Genomic DNA, 20,308 nt, shown 5'->3' with positions numbered 1-20,308 from the left:
GCTCTTGTACTTCCATTTGCTTTAGTACCTCTATGCTGGAGAGCAAGTTTCAGTGTCTCTTCTGACATCAATTTTGACCTTTTTCTTCTTTCTTGTCTTCTCAGTGACTTTTTGCTTTCTTCCTGTATAATATTCTTGATGTCATCCCACAATTCCTCTGGTCTTCGGTCTTCAGTGTTTAATGTATCAAATCTGTTCTTCAGATGATCTCTAAATTTAGGTGGGGTATATTCAAGGTCATATTTTAGCTTTCGTGGACTTCTCATTTTCTTCAGTTTCAGACTGACTTTGCATATGAGTAATTGATGGTCTTGGATTATTTGCTCAACATACAGAATGAATAAATATGGTGAAAAATACCTTATTACACACCTTTCCTATTTTTAAACTATTAAGTGTCCCCTTGTTCTGTTAGAACAATTGCCTCTTGGTTTATGTACAGGTTCCTCATGAGCACAATTGTTTCAGAATACTTAGTCCCACAATGTTGTCTATAGATTGTCATGATCCATATAGTCAAAAGCCTTTGTATAGTCAATAAAGCATAGGTAAACATCTTTCAGGGATTGTCTGCTTTCAGCCAAGACCCAACTGATGTCAGCAATGATGTCCCTCATTCCACGTCTTCATCTGAATCCTGCTTGAACCTATGGCAGTTCTGTCAGTGTGCTGTTGCAGCCATTTCTGAGTTATCCTTAGCAAAATTTTACTTACATGTGATATTAATGACACTGTTCAATGATTTCCATATTCTGTTGGGTCACTTCTCTTTGGAATGGGCACAAATATGGATCTCTTCCAATCAGTTGGCTAGGTAACTGTCTTCCAAATTTCTTAGCATAGATGATGAGTGCCTTCAGTGCTGCATCAGTTTATTGAGAGATTTCTATTTGTACTTCATCAATTCCCAATGACTTGTTCTTTTCCAATGCCTTCATTGCACCTTGAACTTTTTCCTTCAGTACCACTGACTCTTGATAATATGCTATCTCTTGAAATATAGTTAAACATCAATCATTTCTTTTTGGTACAGTAATTCAGTGTATTCTTTCCATCTATTTTGGATACTTTCTGCATCATTTAATATTTTGTCCATCATTGTTGTTGTTGTTTCCAAGTACCATTGACTTGGCACCGACTCATAGCAACCCTGTATAGGGTTTTCTAGGAGCGGCTAGTAAGCTTGAAGTGATTAATGGCAGTCTGGCGTATTAACCCACAGCACCAGGACTCCCTTTTGTCCTCAGAATCCTTCAGTATTGCAAATCAAGGCTTGCATTTTTTTTCTTCAGTTCTTTAAACTTGAGAAATGTTGAGCATGTTCTTTTGGTTTTCTAACTCCAAATCTTTGCACATTTCATTATAATACTTGACTCTGTCTTCTTGAACTACCCTTTGAAATTTTCTGTTCAACTCTTTTATTTCCTCATTTCTTCTTTTTGCTTTAGCATCTCTATACTGGAAAGTAAGTTTCAGAGTCTCTTTTGACATTCATTTTTGGTCTTTTTCTTCTTTCTTGTCTTCTAAATGACCTTCTGCTTTCATCCTGTATGTTGTTCTTGATGTCATCCCACAACTCTCTGGTCTTTGTTCCTTAATGTCTAACGCAACATATCTGCTCTTGAGGTGATCTCTAAATTCAGGTGGGATATATTCAAGATCATATTGGCTGATGTGGACTTGTTTTAATTTTCTTCAGCTTCAGCCTGAATTTGCTTATGAGCAATTGATGGTCTGTTCCAATCTGCCCATGGCCTTGTTTTGACTGATGATATGGAGTATTTCCACCATCTTTTCCCACTAAAATAGTCAGCTTGATTTCTGTATGTTCCATTTGATGAAGTCTGTATGTAAAGTTAGCTTAGTTGTTGTTTTAAAAAAGGTATTTGCAATGAAGTTATTTGGCTTGTAAAATTCTATCATGCGACCTCCAGCATCATTTCTATCAGTAAGGCCAGATTTCCCAATAACTGATCATTCCTCTTTGTTTCCAACCTTGTATTCCAATTGCTAGTATTTATCAAGACATTTTGAATGCATGTTTGAAGAAATTGGTAACATTTTCAATTTCATAATTACTGGTGTTAGTGATTGATGCATAAATTTGAATAATAGTGGTATTAACTGGTTTTCCTTAAAGGTGTATGGACACTATCCTATCACAGACAGCATTATATTTCAAGATAGATCCTGAAATATCCTTTTTGATGATGAATGCAACACCATTCCTCTTCAATTTGTCATTCCCACCATAGTAAAGCCTGTGATTGTCAGATTCAAAATGGCCAATTCCCATCCATTTCAGCTCACTAATGCCTAGGCTATCGATTTTTATATATGACAATTCATTTTTGACAACTTTTAATTTTCCTACATTCATATATCATACATTTCATGCTCTGATTATTAGTGGATGTTTACAGCTGTTTGAGTTGTGCCCCATCAGCAAATGAAGGTCCCGAGAGCTTTACTCCTTTTGTGTCGTGGTGGTAAACTCTTCTTTGAGGAGGCAGCTCTTCTCCAGTGGTTATTTTGAGTGCTTTCCAACATTAGGGGTTCATCTTCTGGCACTGTATCTGACAATATTCTGGTGCTCTTCATCATGTTTCAATATTCAATGATCTGGTGCTGAGAGTTTTCCACTGCTATTCATATGTTTTTCAGTGGCTAAAGATTCAAAAATAGTCTACCTCTCCTTCTTTGTCTTAGTCTGGAATCTTAGCTGAAACCTGTCCACCATGAGTGTAATCTGCGGGTATTGAAAATACTGGTGGCATAGCTTCCTGCATCACAGCAACACACAAGCCACCACAGTGTGACAAACTCACAGACAAGTGGTGGGATAGCGCAGTATGACCTTACTATTAGAGTTTATTTTTCATCTCAGTATTCCCATTTTGTGACTAATAAAATGATGAAACTGTGCTTTTCCTTAGGCATTTTATTGGCATTCTGAAGCATGTGGTAATGGAAATCTGGAATCCCAAGGTGCTCTTGGCTTCATGTACTTTTATGGACAAGGCATCCGCCAGAACACTGAAGCTGCCCTGCAGTGCTTACGGGAAGCAGCAGAACGTGGAAATGTCTATGCTCAAGGGAATCTCGTGCAGTATTACTATAAGATGAAGTTTTTCACAAAGTGTGTTACATTTTCCAAAAGGTAAATAAGCTAGATGAGGGTATTTTCAAGAACTCTTATGATTTATCAGATTGATTCAATAGAATCTTCTGCACTGTTAGAAATATGTCCAGTGAAACTAAGGAATAAAAATTTTTAAGTTTTATTTAATTAGTCACATGTAGCTAGTGGCTACCATATTGGATAACACAATTCTGTGCCATTGTTGTTGTTGTTAGGTGTCATTGAGTTTGTAGCATCTCATAGCAACCCTACGCACAACAGAATGAAACACTGCCTGGTCCTGGCCCAACTTCACCATCGTTGCTACACCTGAGCCCATCACTGTTGCCACTGTGCCAATCCATCTCATTAGGAATCTTACAGTTTTTCTCCGACCCTCCACTTTACCAAATATGGTATCTTCTACAGTGACTGGTCCCTCCTGATAGTATGTCTGCAGAATGAGAGACGAAGTTTGGCCATCCTGGCCTCCAAGCAGCACTCTGGCTGCACTTCTTCCAATACAGATTGGCTTATTTTTTGTGCAGTCCATGGTACTTTTAATATTCTCTTTCAACACCATAACTCAAATACATAATTCTTCTGTGGTCTTCCTATTCACTGTCCAACTTTGACACACATACGGGGCTATTGAAAATACCATGGCTTGAGTCAGGTGCATCTTAGTCCTGAAACTGACATCTTGGTTCTTCAACACTTTAAAAAGGTCTAGTGTAGCAGATGTGTCTAATGCAATATGTCATTTGATTTCTCGGCTGCTGCTTCCATGAATGTTGACGATTGACCCAAGCAAAATGAAGTGTTTGACAATTTCAATCTTTTCTCTATTTATATGGATGCTGTTTATTGTCGAGTTGTGAGGATTTTTGTTTTCTTTCCAATGAGATGCAACCCATACCAAAGACTGGTTTTTGATCTTCATCAGTATTTTAAGTCCTCTTCACTTTCAGCAAGCGAAGTTGTATCATCTGCATATCACAGGTTGTTAATGAATCTTACTCCAGTCCTAATGCCACATTTTTCTTCATATAATCCAGCTTCTTGAATTATTTGCTCAGCATACAGAAAGAATAAGTTTGATGAAAGAATACAACTGTGACACACACCTTTCCTAATTTTAAACCATTCGGTGTTCCCTTGTCCTGTTCAAACAACTGCCTCTTGGTCTATGTACACATTCCTCATAAGTGCAATTAAGTGTTCTGGAATACTCATATTTCGCAATTTGTCTATAGATTGTCATGATCCACACAATGGAAAGCCTTTGCATAGTCAATAAAGCACAGGTAAACATCTTTCTGGTATTCTCTGTTTTCAGCCAAGATCCATCTAATGTCCTCAATGATATCCCTTGTTCCATGTCCTCTTCTGAAACCACCTGAACCTCTGGAAATTCTCTGTCAATGTATGTTTGCAGTCATTTTTGTATTATCTTTAGTAAAACTTTACTCACATGAGATATCAACATTATTGTCGAATGATTTCTGCATTCCGTTGGGTTTCCTCTCTTTGGAATGGGAACAAGTAAGTATATCTTCCAGCCAGTTGGCCAGATAGTTGCCTTCCAAATGTCTTGGCATAGATGAGTGAGTGCCTCCAGTGATGCATGAATTTGTTGAAAGATTTCAATTTATATTCCATCAGTCACTGGTGCCTTGTTCTTTGCCAATGCCATCTATGCACGTTGCCCTTCTTCCTTCAGTATCACTGGCTCTTGGTCATATGCTACCTCTTGAAATAGTTGAACACCGACCATTTCATTTTGGTACATGCCATTAGGATTTCAGTGCTTTTAGCTTTGTACATCAGCCATTTTTTTAAACTGTTTTGAGCATCAGTTGCTTTACTTGTAAGAAGAAAATATGTCTACTACAGGGTTATAAAAACAATGTAAATTAACACATCAAAAATGTTCATTAACCTTTTCGTTTCTTCTTACCCTCTCCATACACAGATCCTATCATTGCAATTGAATGTAGCTTGATATGGAATGTAAAATTGGAATGGTAAAAAACCTGGGCACTAATATAAACTATATGGAGTATCTTCTTTTCTCTGATCCCTTAAGTCTCCATGTACTTTTATGCATTTATTTGCTCAATTTTGGGACCTGTCATTTGTACAAAGTAGATAATTGATATTCTGTATCATTTCAATTTCACATCCCACCAGGATTGCTGATTATGATGAGGTCCATGACATCCCCATGATAGCTAAGGTCACGGATTGTCTCCCAGAATTCATCTCCAGAGGCATGGCCATGGCATCTTTCTACCAGGCACGATGTCTGCAGCTGGGTTTAGGTATCACCAAGGATGAAGCAAAAGCGAAACACTATTTTTCTAAAGTAAGCTTTAAAATAGTGACCCAAATAGAACCTCCTGGACTTTAAATGCCACTTGAACATTATTATGGATTCATGTTTTCCCTACTGAATTGCTGTGCAGATAACCTCTGTCTAAGGAGAGGTTATCAGGCTTGCAGCAATTCTGTCAGATTCTTATTAGCATAATTTAGACATTAAAAAGTCCTATTTTGAAGCAAATTATTCTCTTTCACTTTGGTACTATCATCAGCCAAAAGGCTCATTGTCAAGACTTTAAAGCTAAATGCTTACATTTCCTGTCACCCAGAAAAAGTGTGAAGCTGTATGCTCATTCTAGTTCCTGAATGAAACGTGGTTTTCAAAAGAGTTTTTCAATCATGGCATCTACCACACTAGTGGCTGCTAATGAGCTTATGGTAATCAGTTAAAATATGTCTTTTCATGTTTTAATCCATATAGTCAGTTTATTTAGATCCCAAATAGATTTTATGTATGAAGTAAACAGGTTTGTAGGTGGAGAGAAGGAGAGTAAATCATTAGGAATAGTAACTTAAAATAGTAAATTAAAAACAACAAAAACCTGCTTGACTTAGTACCTAGCATCGATAAAGTCCAAATAAGTTTTGTTGTTAAGTGCCGTCAAGTCAGTTCTGACTCACAGGGACCCTGCATAGGGTTTCCATGGAGCAGCTGGTGAGCTTGAAGTGCCAACCTTGCGGTTCAAACTGATCCTGCAGTCCAGCACATTAACCCGCAGCTTCACATGGTAGAAATTCTGTAAAACACGAACTGTTCAGCTTCAATAGAGGAACAACATTAGAAACAATTTTCTAAGTCACTTGTCTGAATTTGATCCCCAAATGTGTCTGCATGGTAAAATCACCAGGGGATCTCATAAAATCTCCAAAGTCCAGGCTTTAATTCAAAATTATGGATACAAGAGTGCTTGTTGAAGTTTCCCCAGGGGGTTCCAATGTGCAGGCAAGTTCGTTGTTGTTAAGCGCTATCGAGTTGATTCTGACCCAAAGCGACCTTGTATAGGGTTTCTAAGGAGCGGCTGGTAAGCTTGAACCAACCTTGCAGTTCAAATGATTTTGGAGTCCAATGCATTAGCCCACAGCGCCACACCAGGACTCCACAGGCAAGTTTGTTGTTATTGTTAAGTGCCGTGCCTTCAAGTCGATTCTGACCCATAGCGACCCTGTATATGGTTTCCAAGGAGCAGCTGGTAAGCAGGGAAGTTTAGGAACCACTAAATTAATGTAGCTTTATCTGAAATTAAAATTTCCAGAGGATCATATCCATATGATGTCTGTTCCAAAATATTAACACATTAATACAGGGTCACAGTATATAATCAAATGTAAATGACCTTGAAGTATTTATCATTAACTCATTCTATCAGTATGAATGGTGATGGTGGCTGTGTGCCGAGGAGTTGGTTCTGACTCATAGCAACCCTGTACAGGGTTTCCGAGGCTGTAAATCTTTACGGGAGTAGACTGCCTCATCTTTCTCCCGCGGAACAGCTGGTAGTTTCAAACTGCTGACCTTGCAGTTCGCAGCCCGATTCGTAACCACTATGCTACCAGAGCTCCTTATCAGTATGGATAGTAACCTAAATATTCAATATTATGCCAATTTCTAAACCAATTTCAGATTTGGAAGACTCTGGGTCATAAAAATATTCTTCAACGTGGTGTATGTTCAACTGAATAAAGCAGCAAAACAGAGTGCAACTTTAGCATTATTGTTCCATATTACTCTGCAGAAATGAGAACACATCTGGAATACTCTACTCAATTTTGGCCATCTTATGAGATAGTGATAAAACAAAGACAATGTAGAGGTGGTAAACCAGTGAGGGGTCTGGAATTCATGCCACATGAGGCATGCATGACAGGACAAACTGAGACTGGTTTATTCAAAGAAAAAAGACACAAGGGGTTCTGATCAGAGTTTTCACTAGAGTGAAAGACTGTCCTATAGAAAAAGGATTGCTGGGGTGGGAGCAAAATTAGAGCCAATGGCAGTGTGTTAGAGATAAGAAGCAGTAAGATGGTAGACAGACACTGGATGTAAAGTCAGGAGACTGAGGCTTGGTCTCAGCCCTGCCACTATTAGGGTTTCTATGTGACTAGCACTGTATGTTCGCTTACGACTCTTTAACATTTCTCAAGTACATGAAAGAAAACTTCTGCTTAAGGAAAAAAAAAAAAAAATCAGTCTTCTAATGCAACTGTGCAGGCGGCAAAATGGTTTTCCATGTCAGGTGGAGATTTTCAACCTAGCAGATACCTAGTGATCAACTGTCATGTTACTGAAGGGACAATTTCTGTATGTGTGGGATCTGAACAGCTGACTTTTAGTGTTTCTTCCAAAATCTAGAGACTTTAAGAAATTATGCATCTAATCAATATTTAGTCATAATAAAAATGAACTTTATCATATAAACAAGATTGTAGATGCTGCTATCCATATAATCAAAACAAGTTTCAAGCCAAATGTTAATGCTTTCCATTTTACTTATTAATAATTCACAGCATAAAATGCTATGTAAATGAATTCTTTTTATTCTGGGAGTAGATGAAACTTTATTTCCTTCTAATGGTGACATGATAATTTTGCGTAGGCCAAATTTAAATTTCCCTTATTTTTTCCTAAGAAAACAGAAATGTATCTTAAGATCTTATTTCCCTTGAAATTCTTTATACTTTAAGAAAATCAAAAGGAAACCAACATTTTAGAATATATCTGAGTAACTCAATCTTTTCTCTTTGGCTTTAAGGCTTGTCGGCTGAATCCTGCATTGGCAGATGAACTTCACTCTTTACTTATTCGTCAAAGAATTTAGAACACAGTGCATTTCCACAATGATCAACAATCCTAACACCATAAAATGTGTGTTTTCATAGCAGCTGAGTTCGGTTATTTTCTGCATCTGCAATTACATTATCCTGGGCATTTTACTGATGACATATTCTTGAATCTTTATGCTGTATTTTTACATCTTGAAACCTAGTCACAGGGTCAAATTGCTAAAAGAATCCTCAAAGATCCATCTTTTAGCCTAGTGACTGGTGTAGACCACATGCAATATTGAGCAAGTATCTTTTTCTTTTCTTAATACGGAGTATCTATCGCAAAAGGCTTTTAGCTTTAGTAACTTCAGAAATATAAATGCTAGAGACTCATGAAGTATCATTTTAAAGTTTCTTTCAATTTCTTTGCCTCTTTTGTTTTGTGAATTTTAAATTTAAAATTTTTTAAATGACTAAAATAAGCCTATTTATGTTTGAATGTTGTCCCATACCTTCCCTCAAAGACATTAATTTAATGAGTAAATAATTGCTGTATTTCTGATCATTAATGATAATTTGAAAAGATGTTTGTGTTTCAACCTATTTTTACATTTTAAAACCCTAAATGTAGTTCAAAATAAAACATGAAATGTGTCAATGAAGTAATCTACCAATAATCTCTATAATTAAATAAGGCAAAAAAAAAAAAAAAATTCGCAAGCTACTTCCCTTATGTTAGTGACAGGTATGAAAACAAAAGTTGACATTAAGAATAGTAGGATCCATGTGCTGAAGATTTTGTAGGGATATGCATCAATGAAACAAAAATATTGAAGATAACGTCTTAAAGATGCCTCAGTAATACCTTAACTACATCTTCTCCACAAATATAATGTGTCTTAATTTTACAAATTACAACTATTATTTCCAAAATAAATTTAAGCGAGATCTATTCTTATCTTAGTAGTGAAGTAATATGTACTTATCAGTCACTAAAAACTATTGGATAGCAAAAATTTCCTATTCTTGTTTAAAGTCTGATTTGTGAGCATTCTTGAAATTCAGTTTTTCTTTATATACTCTCCTAAATCTTTTGAATGGTATAAACTGAAACTATCCTGGAAAAGAAAATTAATCTGAGAAATCCTAAACACAGGCATGTGCCATATGTGATAATGTAGCACTGCAGACAAAGCACTGGGCAGGTAACTACATGGTCAGAGGTTCAAATCCACCAGCTGCTCCTTGAAAACTCTATACAGGGTTGTTATGCATTGAAACGACTCGATGGCACTTAACAAGAAGTATCTTTAAGAAATCCTTGGGTGGTGTACATGTTTTAAGTGTTAGGCCACTAACAGAAAGACTGACAGTTCAAATTCACCTAGAGGTACCTAGAAGAAAGGCTTGGCAGGTTACTTCCAAATGATCACAGCTAGTGAAACCTTTTGGAGCACAGTTCAGCCCCGAAACATGAGATCCTCATGAATTGGAATCAACACAAGAGCAATTGGGTTTTTTGGTGTTTTTTTTTTTTTGCTTTAAATTCAGTTTTATTACAGTTAGCAGGGAGTTCTGGTGGAATGCTGTAGGATAAGCACTGAACTGCTTACCACAAGGTTAACAGTTCAAACCCACCTCAGAAACCCTATACAGGGTTGCTGTCAGAACCAACTCGATGACACTTAATAGCAATATTGACTCTGTATAGGGTTTCTGAAGCTGTAAATTTTTGTGGAAGCAAAAAGGCTCACCTGTCTCCCACAGAACAAATGGTACCTTCAAACTGCTGATCTTGCAGCTGGCAGCCCAGCTTGTAATCCTCTATGCTACCTGGGCAAACCCCTGTAGATGCCCACTACTATAGACTGGGGGCTGCACCATGACCCCAGGAGTAGAATCAGTCTTTAAGCTCAAGTGATGAGGATGTTTCCAAATCATGACATAAATTTTCTTAAATCAAACCTTTGTATGATTCCTTTTAGAGGAATTAAAATGAGGCACCAAAAATAAGTTGTCTTATTTGCAGTACAAACTGAACTACAGTTTAAATTATGTAATAGAAATATAGAGAATGTAGACAGTCCCAGCAACTACGTTATGATGGAAGTCCTGGTGTGGCACTACAAGATAAGCAATGGACTGCTTATCTTGTCAGTGGTTAAAACTCGCCAGCAGCGCCTCGGAAGCCCTATACAGTGTTGCTATGGGTCAGAACTGACTTGATGGAACTTAACACTACCACCACTGTGTTATGAGTTTTTTGGGCTTAGCAAACTTCACACTGCTTCTCTCCTCTGAATAAATTTAGATACTCCTTTCTATGTTCCTATGAAGGATAATTCTAATCCACGTAGATACCCAGCATTATATTTTATCAAATATCCTAGTTACAAAGAAGATCAAGAGCTGCAACTAGAAGAACCTCAGAGATAAAATGTGGTTTGCCAATTTTTAATTCTTTCAGAATTGATGTTTCATATCAAGAACTTGGCAAGTATAATCTATCAACAATTTAATCAATACCACTTTTAATCTACATATTTTTCCTTCATGAATTCCAAACTGAATGTTTGCTTATTAATTGTCCCCTCCCCGTCAACACACACTTTATTCCTGAGCGTCAGAGAAAAAAATGAAAAAACAAAAAAAAACAAAAAACATTACACTGATTTTGATTTATGGTCACCCAATGTGTTCCAGAGTACAAGCTTTCAGGTAGTAGGTGAGAATGTGCCCATTTATACCACCAAGGACTCCTAGAGGTTGGAGAGGGAAAGGTGTTTTATCATCATTGCATACACATAGTGAAACCCAGAGAAACTGACTAAATGAGGTATCCACAGCTCCACCAATAAGAAAACTAAACTGAACCTTGGATCTCACCTAATGCCCCTTCACTCCACGTGACCTGATGATATAATAAAAGTCCCTCTTCTATTTTCCTATCCCATTCCTGCCCATCCTTCAAGGTTCAGCTCATGTTCAAGTACTAACTTGACTCTTCTCATTCACTACATATCATTAAAAAATTTTTTTGCCACATATTTATATTGTTTCTAGAGAGGCAGCCAACTTTACACTCAATAAATAGTTGAATTGCTTGACTGTTTCACCCTCTTTATTGAGATCTAAACATCTCAATCATCGGTCACTCAGTTTGGCATACTATGGTGGTTTATGTGCTGCTATGAAACTAGAGACTATTCTGTTACTATTTAACATGCCAGCAGGGCGGGCCATCCATGGTGGACAGGTTTCAGCAGAGCTCCTAGACTAAGAAAGACTAGGTAGAAAAGTCTGGCAATCTTTTTTTTAATTGGCTGATGAGAACCCTACATAACAACAGAATGCTCCCTGATAAAGCGCTTGAAAATGAACTCCCTAAGTTGGAAGGCACTACACAGTATTGATAATGGGCTCAGACACCAATGATCATAAATATGGTACGTTGCATGGCAACATTGAGTTCTGTTACATGAGGGGATTTCAAAAATTTGTGGGAAAATTCCATCATCTTTCAGTTTCATTTTTCTAAGAACTGTATGAAACCCCCTTGTACATAAGGCCACCATGAGTCAGAGCTGACTTGATGGCAAGTTAACAACAAATGTCATAGAACTCTGTGATGCATTTTTATATTTTATTGCTTCAAATGATTCAAACTATGGGAAATCTTTGGTAAAAATAAAGACAAAAAATTTCACAATAACTTTACACAAAGCATTGCACAACAATGTTCTTCAATACACAGCAAAGAATACAGGAATGTTTAGAATCCTCAGTGAGGAAATTAACTGTTCAATAGTCATAGTTCTTCATTTCAAACAAAACTGTTCATAAATATTTAAAATATTTCCTATTCCTAGGTTCTTAGCACATATTAACATCTGTATTTCAATCAGTATGTTCAATTTTAAGTATTTATATTACTATTTAAATAAAAATCAATATTTAACAAATGTTCTTTTTTTTCTTTTGCCCCCTATAGCATTAAGCCCCCTCTCCCAATTTTCCTTACGTCAATAAAATTAGAGGGAGATATAACTAAAATAGAAGTCAATATGGTTCTCAGTCAGGCCCTCTGTGGAAAAGAGGAAAATGTTTCATGTCTATTATTACACAGACATTTCTCTGGGTTTATTTGTGCAGTCTCAAACTTGACCGGTTTTCAATTGATCTAAATGAGTTCTCAGCTCAGGACACAGCTCAATTAGCAGCAGCTCCATCAGCACCTAAACCAGGAAGAAGAAATAAAAAAAGCAGAAAAATGTTTTTCTCCAAAGGTTTACTCAAACATCCACATACAAAAGTCCTACTTAACGACTGAAATGATTCTCCTTGAACAAGTAACTCTCAAACAATTCTCATCAATTTCAGATGTTAAACTTCCATTTAACACCAGATTGATTTATTTTTAATAATCTGTTAACCTTATCAAACTGTTGGGGACTGCAAAGCACTAAGATGCTGAGGCCCCGTGTCATGGATGAAAATCCTACACGATGGCCCCACTCAGGATGGCTAGCCAGGGACCCTGAGGGCCAAAGGAAGTGACCTCCTGACATCCCGGGTTCACAGGGACCCTGAGGGCCAAGGAAGTGTCCTCCTGACGTCCCGGGTTCATAGGCTTTTTCGAACTCACTGGTGGGCTACCTCTGTATAATTTTCTTTGGTCTTATTATTCATTCTATGCTTCTAACATCAGTAATTGTAGCTTCTGAGAAAATGGTTTCTTATGTGCCTCTCTTAATATCTCCACTGTGTTGGCAGTGCGTAGGGTCCTGGGAACAAATCTCTCTGAGGAGCAAACTCTGGCCACCTGGCAAGCATGTCCAAACTGTTCTTTATCAAATTATTCAGTTATGTTTGATATTAACTTAATACATGAGCCCTTGATACCCCCGGACAAATATTAAAACAAAACCTCTTCTAAAGCCAAGGCCGTAAAAGTTCCAAAGGCAGTTTTGCTGAGATTCCGCAAAGAGGCTCAAGGAATTCACTCAAAGTAGATTGGCGAATTCCGGAGTATTGTTCAAGGAATAATAGTGGCAACTGCCTCAAATCGTTCCCAGGTGTAACCCATTAACCTAGAGGTCCTCCTTCCTCCTGAAGCCTAAGCCAGGTAGCTGAAACAGCTTGACTCTCTTCAGACCTTTTGAAATCCTTTTCACCTTTTCCCATTCGAGATTAAGTGCTATAGGTATGTTAATTAGCCTTGAGAAACCTCGAGTCGCTGCCTCAGTTTTTAAACCTAAAAAGTAATTTATAACAATTTGCTTGAATTCTTGGAAAATTAAGGATGTTAGATTATTAAGACCATTTGTGATGTATATTTTAGAATTTGTTCCTGTAAATCATTGTATCCTGAACAATTAATCACATTTCATTTCTGTACCCTGTCTTAATAATCCCCTTCTTCCTTTGTGTAAAATCTCTCCCTGAAATAAAAGATGGACGCAGATGGAACCCTGCATGCATTACTGCCTGCAGGACCATGATGCCTGCAATCCAGGGTCTGCCTGCCAGTCTTGCATCCACTCTGGTTTCGGGGTGTCTCTTTGTCTCTCTCGTCGAGTCTTTGTGTGTATTCTTTTTCTATCTCTTTCGCCGCCAGATCTCCCTACTTTGTGAACCAAACTTCCCTGCTGAGGCAGGTCCCAGACATCAAACCATCCACAGTAGTTACTATTGTTAGCTATAATCAGAGATAACTGAGAAATTATGCTTTGCTAAAACAGAAAACCAAGCAGCCATGCAGAAATGTGGTACCAAAAGTCCAGAGAGACAACTAGTATGAGGGAATGAGAATACAGCATCCATTGGGGAACTTTTTTTTTAACCAAGCAAGCCAAAACACAAAAAAACACAAATAGGTTCTGGGTTATAAGTAACAGGAATGGTTAAATCTACCCCAAGATGTGAACAGAAATGTATGTGAAAACCAAGGTATGATTAATCTGCTGGTAGGCATTGATCTACTTACATATAACAGATGTTTATTGGCTCTGGTTTCTTGCAGTGCATTGAATATTTTTATTATACCATTGCGGGCATTTTGCTGTCCAACAAGGCTCTGAAGCATATCTGAATTTAAAAATTTAATGAAATTAAATTTATATTCTATGCTGCTATTGTCACAGTGCACAATGCAATGCATACATAGGCATTCCATGAAAAAGATACCACATGTATGTACACAAGACAGTAATGGCACTGAGGCATGAGACAAGTGAATGCATAAAGAGAAAATAAATGTATTTCAAATTTTCAACATAAAGGTTTTATACAAACGAAAATTTTAATATACTGTTACCACATTAAGGGGAGTCCTGGTGTGGTGCTGTGGACTAATGCATCAGACTGCAAAGTTGCTTGAACTGCAAAGTTGGTGGTTCAAGCTCACCAGCTGTTCTTTGGAAACCCTATATAGGTTCGCTATGGGTCAGAATCCAGTCAACGGCACTTAACAACAACAACCACATTAAGGAGTCCTGGTGTGACTCTCTAGGATAAGAACCGGACCAAGTCAGTGGTTCAAATCCACCAGCCACTCCTGGGAAACCATAACACAGGGTTTCTGACTATGAGTCAGAACTGACTCAATAGTTCTTAACAACAACAGCCCAATCAAAAAATTAAGCTCTCAAAAAGTGTACTTTAGCAGGATTTCTAAAGTACAAATTTGTTACTTGTTCTAAAACATTTTTCTACATAAAAGGAAGTATTCTAACGAATACTGCTCTTATTAAGATTCTTAGTATAATTTCTACTAAGGGTCATGAAATGGGCACCAAAAAAAATGTGAAGTTTTCATGGTAAATGATGTTTTCCTAAGATATATATGTTGTTGTTGTTAAGTGAGACTGAGTTAACTCGGACTCATAGTGATCCTGTATAGGGTTTCTGAGGAGCAGATGGTGGGTTTGAACTGATGACCTTGTAGTTCACAGTCCAGTGCTGATCCTGTAGCACCAGGAGTCAGTCAGTCTCTCTCTCTGTCTCTCTCTCTGTCTCTCTTTCTCTCTCTCTCTATATATATACATATATATATATGGTGGTGGAGTTATGTGTCATGGAGTCGGTTCTGACTCATAGTGACCCTGCACAGGGTTTCCGAAGCTGTAAATCTTTATATATATGTGTGTATGTGTGTGTGTGCGTGTGTGTTGTTATTGTTAAGTGCCATTGAGTCAGTTCTGACCCATAGCAACCCTGTATAGGGTTTCCAAGGAGCTGTTGGTGAGCTTGAACTGCTGATCTTGTGGCTCAAACTGACTTTGAAGTCCAGCACATTAACCCAGAGCACCATACCACAACAATGCCTTAATAGGACTGATATTGCCTTTATAGCTCTGTACTTTTCAGGATGGCATCCCAGACCTCACCTGGAATGTTCTCAAGTAGCTTTTGCCGAGCTCTCTGCTTTGTTTCCTGACTTTGCTCCTCGCTTCTGATTGTCGTCGGTGGTGCCAATTTTCCATTTGGCCAAAAAGAATCCCGGAAAACATTGATGTAGTAAACCAACATTTGTTCACTGAAAATCCAGTTCACTGTGTCCCGGATTTGTCTTTTAAGAGAAAAAATATTTCTTGGATGATGTTTTTAAAAAATGTTTATATTCTATCTTCAGAAGGCGTTTATCAATGGAGGTAGGTTAAGATGCAGCCTAATCTAAATGTTTGATGAATAAACTAGGAATTAGATTTAACTTTGGTTCTGAAAGTTATTTTTTATTTTGATATTACTACATGACTATTGATTCCTGGACTCACGTTTTCATTGTCAACAACTTCTGTAAGTACTTGACTGCAATACTTTTCAGTTTTAAATACAGGACCTGAGAGGAGACTGATTTGTTTGAAGCTTGCCAACCATGCTCACTGTACACAATACTCAATACCTTTACTTCTCCAGGAAATAGTATATAAGGAAAACATAAACCTACTCAATGACAATTAAAGCTGATCTCCCACACGTCTGTCAGTTTGTCGTACTGTGGTGACTTGCATGTGGCTGTGATGCTGGAAGCTAGGCCACTGGTGTTTCATATACCAACAGTGTCATCCATGGTGGACAGGTTTCAGCGGCGTTTTCAGACTAAGAACAGGCTAGTAAGAAGGAATAGACAATCCATTTCTAAGGTATTAGCCTGAGAGCCTTATGAATAGCAGCGAAACATTGGAAGATGAGTCACTCAGATTGGACGGCTCTCAAAACATGACCGGGGAAAAACTGCCTCCTCAAAGTAGAGTTGACTTAAAATGACACAGATGAAGCAAAGCTTCTGGGATCTTCATTTGCTGATGGGGCGCCACTCAAAATGAGAAGCAGCAGCTGCAAATTTCCATTAATAATTCATACATGGAATTATAAATTATAAATGTTATAATCTTAGAAAATTGGAAGTAGTCAAAACTGAAATGGAATACATAAAGATATATATCCTAGGCATTAGTGAGTTGAAATGGGCAGGTATTTGACATTTTGAATCAGACAACCAAATGGTATGCCAGAAATGATGAATTCATGAGGAATTGTCTCTTATTCATTGTCAAAAAGAACACCTTAAGATCTACCTTGAAGTACAATGCTGTCTCTGGTAGGATATGATCTATACACCTACAAAGGAGACTAGTTAACCTATTAACCACCAAAGTAAAGAATGAAGAAAATGAAGAATTCTAACTTAAGTCTAAAATCAATCAAATATGCAATCAAGAGGCATTGGTAAATACTGGTGATTGGAATGTGAAAGTTGGAAACAAAGTGGAAGGATTAGTAATTAGAAAATTGTCCTTGGTGACAGAAATGAAGCTGGAGATTGCAGGGTAAAATTTTGTAAGACCAATGACTTTTTCATTGCACATATCTGACCTAAAAAATAGCATACTCAAAGAAAGCAAAATTTTGGTAATTAAAAAGACAGACAGAAAGAAAAAACCAAAGTGGATGTCAGAAGAGACTGAAGTTTGTTTTGAACACAGAATAGGAAATGGAAGAAATGATTAAATAAAAGAGCTAAACAGAAAATTTCAAAGTACAGCTCCAACAATCAAAGTCAAGTATTATAATGAAATATGCAAAGACCTAGAGTAAGAAAACCAAAAGGAAAAAATATGCTTAGTATTTATCAAGCTGAAAGAACTGAAGAAAAATTCAAGCCTCGACTTGCAATATTGAAGGATTATATACTCAAAATAGGGACTCCTGATGTGGCACTATAGAATAAACATTGGACTGCTAATGGTGAGGTCAACAGTTCAAACCCACCAGCCACTCCTCGGAAATCCTATATAGGGTTGATATAAGTCAGAACTGACTTGACAACACTTAATAATGGTCAATATGGGGTCCTGATGTGGTGCTGTGTAAGACAGGCACTGAACTTCTAATCATAATCACAAGGTTGGTGGTTCAAACCTATCAGTTGCTCCCAAGAAACTTTATATAGGGTCACTGTGAGTCAACAATGATCCAAATATTGAACTATGCAAGAAGCATCAAAAGAAGATGGAAGAAATTCACAAAATTTCTATACCAAAAATAATCGGTCAACATTCAAGCATTTGCCGAGGTAGCATACAAACATGAACTGATGGTACTAAAAGAAGTCCAAGTTGCACTGAAGGCATGGTAAAAAAACAAACAAAAAAAAGTGCCAGGAACTGATGGAATACCAATGGGAACTTTTCAATAAACTGATGCAGCATTCGATGTAGGCACTCATGAGTCTGTGCCAAAAATTCTGAAAGATAGCAACCTGGCCAATAGACTGGAAAAGATCCATAGTTGTGCCTGGTCCAAAGAAAGGTGATTCAGCAGAATGTGCAAATTATCTAACAATATCATTAATATCACATGCAAGTAAATTTTGCTGACAGTAATTTAAACAATGGTTGCAGCAGTATATTGACATGGATTCAAGCCAGATTCAGAAGACAATATAGAATGAGGGTTGTCATTACTGATGTTAATGGATCTTGGCTGAAAGCAGAGAGTATCAAGAAAGATGTTTACTTGTGTTTTATTGACTATACCAAGGCATTCGACTGTGTAGATCATAACAAATTATGAATAACATTGTGAAGAGAGAGAAATCCTGAACACTTAACCGTGCTCAGGTAGAACCTGTGCATGGACCAAGAGGCAGTCGTATAAATAAAACAACGGGAAGGTGAATGGCTTAAAATCTGGAAAAGTGTTTATCATATCACCATATTTATTCAGTCTATATGCTGAAAAAATCATCTAAGAAACTGGATTATGTGAAGTAGAATGAGCCATCAATATGTAAATGATACAACTTTACTGGCTGGAAGCAAAGAGGATTTGAAGCACTTACTGATGAAGATCAGTGACTACAGCCTCAATATGGATTGTACCTCAATGTAAAGAAAACAAAAATCCTCATAATTGGACCAATGAACATCATCATGATAAACGGAGAAAAGATTTCATTTTAGTTGGATCCACAATCAATGCTCATGAAAGCAGCAGTCAAGAAATCATTAGGGAGACGTGCAGTACAGAGCTATAACACAGAATACTGGACGGTCCCAGAACTCTGAATTACATATAAAGGAATATTTAGAAAGTTTGAAGGCTTACAGCCAGTAGAATTTGTAGCAGAAGCAAAAAAAAAAACAACCCAAAACACCACTGTTTTCTGATCTGTAGCAGCCAGCCAACTCCCAGAGCCGCCATTTGGGTATGATGGAGTGGGTGAAGGGCCAGAGAAGTGCTCAGACCACAGACTTCTGCAGATCCTTGGAGATAAAGATGTGGACATTCTTCCCCCCTCCCCCCCCTTTCTCTGTTCATTGGTCTCTCACACCTTCCACTCTGGTGACTAGAGGGAGTGCCTGAGCGAGTGGCTACTCCCCCAGCCCCTGGAGGGTTCTAGTATACACGCACATGGATCTGCTCAGCAAAGATTTCTGGGCCCAGAATTGCAGAAGTAGGAGGAGTCACCAGGAACTGCTTAAAATGAAAAGTCTCCTAGAACGGCCCGAGCTGGCTGAGAAAGGGGTTAAACACATACTCGTATTTATCTTGCTACAGATTTTTAAAAATGTTCCTTCTCTTCTTTTATGCAATTATAGACTGTAGTACCAAATCTTTTGTTTTTGTTTGTTGGGGTTTTTTTTTGCTGTTGCTGTTTTGTTTTTCTTTCCCCCTTTTACTTCAGGGGGCTCTTTCTCACACTATGTTATCTAAGAAGAAACAGCAATTGTGGTCATATAGCCAAGCTGCAATCACATCCTGTAAAATCCCACCATTCAGGCAAGAGCCAATGGTGCTATACACCAGACAGACAGCCAATACCTACTACAGTTACTCTGAGATGAGTAATAAGAGTGAAAAGGGAAGCCCATCTCCTAATCACATCTACCTGAAGGCAATCAGAAAGCTCAATAAAACAACATACATTCACTTAATTATTGAAAACCTAATTACTGAAGATGCCCAAGAAACAACTGACCATTTGGCACATGTCCAGAAATAGGATAGAGTAACTAACACAAATGAGCTGGAGGTGGACCTAGACTTTCCACTGGAAGGAAGGCAGGCCCTGGAACTGCCTGAGTAGGAATTCAGGAGAATGATACTGAAGTGCATCCAAACTCTCTACAGAGGGTTTGAGAAAAATAAGGAAGAACTCAGGAAAGCACTACAGAAACAATCAAATAAGATAGGTACAGCACTGGAAACGATTCAAAACCTGCAAAAAAAGGTCCAAATAATCAATAACAAATTATCAGCGAAAAAGAGGGCGAACCCCAACAAGACGGATTGACACAGTTATAGCAACAATGTGCTCAAGCACACCATTGTTGAAGAATGGTGCAGGACCAGGCAATGTTTTGTTCTGTTGTACATGGGGATCACTATGAGTCACAGCTCTCAACAGCACCTGAAAACAACAGCAAAGGTAGTCTGAAACACCTCTTCTGAACTCATAATATCCTGGAGGACATGCAAGCCTTTCTACCAGCTGTCTTGGTTTTGCTACGGCTGGTAACACCAAACTAAAAT

General features: G+C 37.8%; 2 protein-coding genes across 2 annotated transcripts in view; one reads left to right on the top strand and one right to left on the bottom strand.

Moving 5' to 3' along the window:
* The window catches only part of LRP2BP (LRP2 binding protein), a 45,107-nt gene extending 36,785 nt beyond the window's left edge, over positions 1-8,322 (top strand). The window contains exons 6-8 of the mRNA XM_006834438.1: positions 2,937-3,160; positions 5,315-5,489; positions 8,257-8,322. Of these exons, the coding sequence (XP_006834501.1) occupies positions 2,937-3,160; positions 5,315-5,489; positions 8,257-8,322 (465 nt within the window). The remainder of the gene's footprint in view (positions 1-2,936; positions 3,161-5,314; positions 5,490-8,256) is intronic.
* Positions 8,323-11,900: 3,578 nt separating this feature from the next.
* The window catches only part of SNX25 (sorting nexin 25), a 130,082-nt gene continuing 121,674 nt past the window's right edge, over positions 11,901-20,308 (bottom strand). Inside the window, exons 16-18 of the mRNA XM_006834437.1 lie at positions 15,658-15,839; positions 14,256-14,356; positions 11,901-12,504 (exon numbers count right to left, since the gene is read on the bottom strand). Coding sequence (XP_006834500.1) covers positions 12,424-12,504; positions 14,256-14,356; positions 15,658-15,839 — 364 coding nt within the window. The 3' untranslated portion in view covers positions 11,901-12,423. The remainder of the gene's footprint in view (positions 12,505-14,255; positions 14,357-15,657; positions 15,840-20,308) is intronic.

This window comes from Chrysochloris asiatica, unplaced genomic scaffold (genome assembly GCF_000296735.1).
Source record: "Chrysochloris asiatica unplaced genomic scaffold, ChrAsi1.0 scaffold00011, whole genome shotgun sequence".
Lineage (NCBI taxonomy): Eukaryota > Metazoa > Chordata > Mammalia > Afrosoricida > Chrysochloridae > Chrysochloris > Chrysochloris asiatica.
The sequence above is the reverse complement of the archived record's forward strand: the minus strand, read 5'-3'. Positions and strand labels throughout refer to the sequence as shown.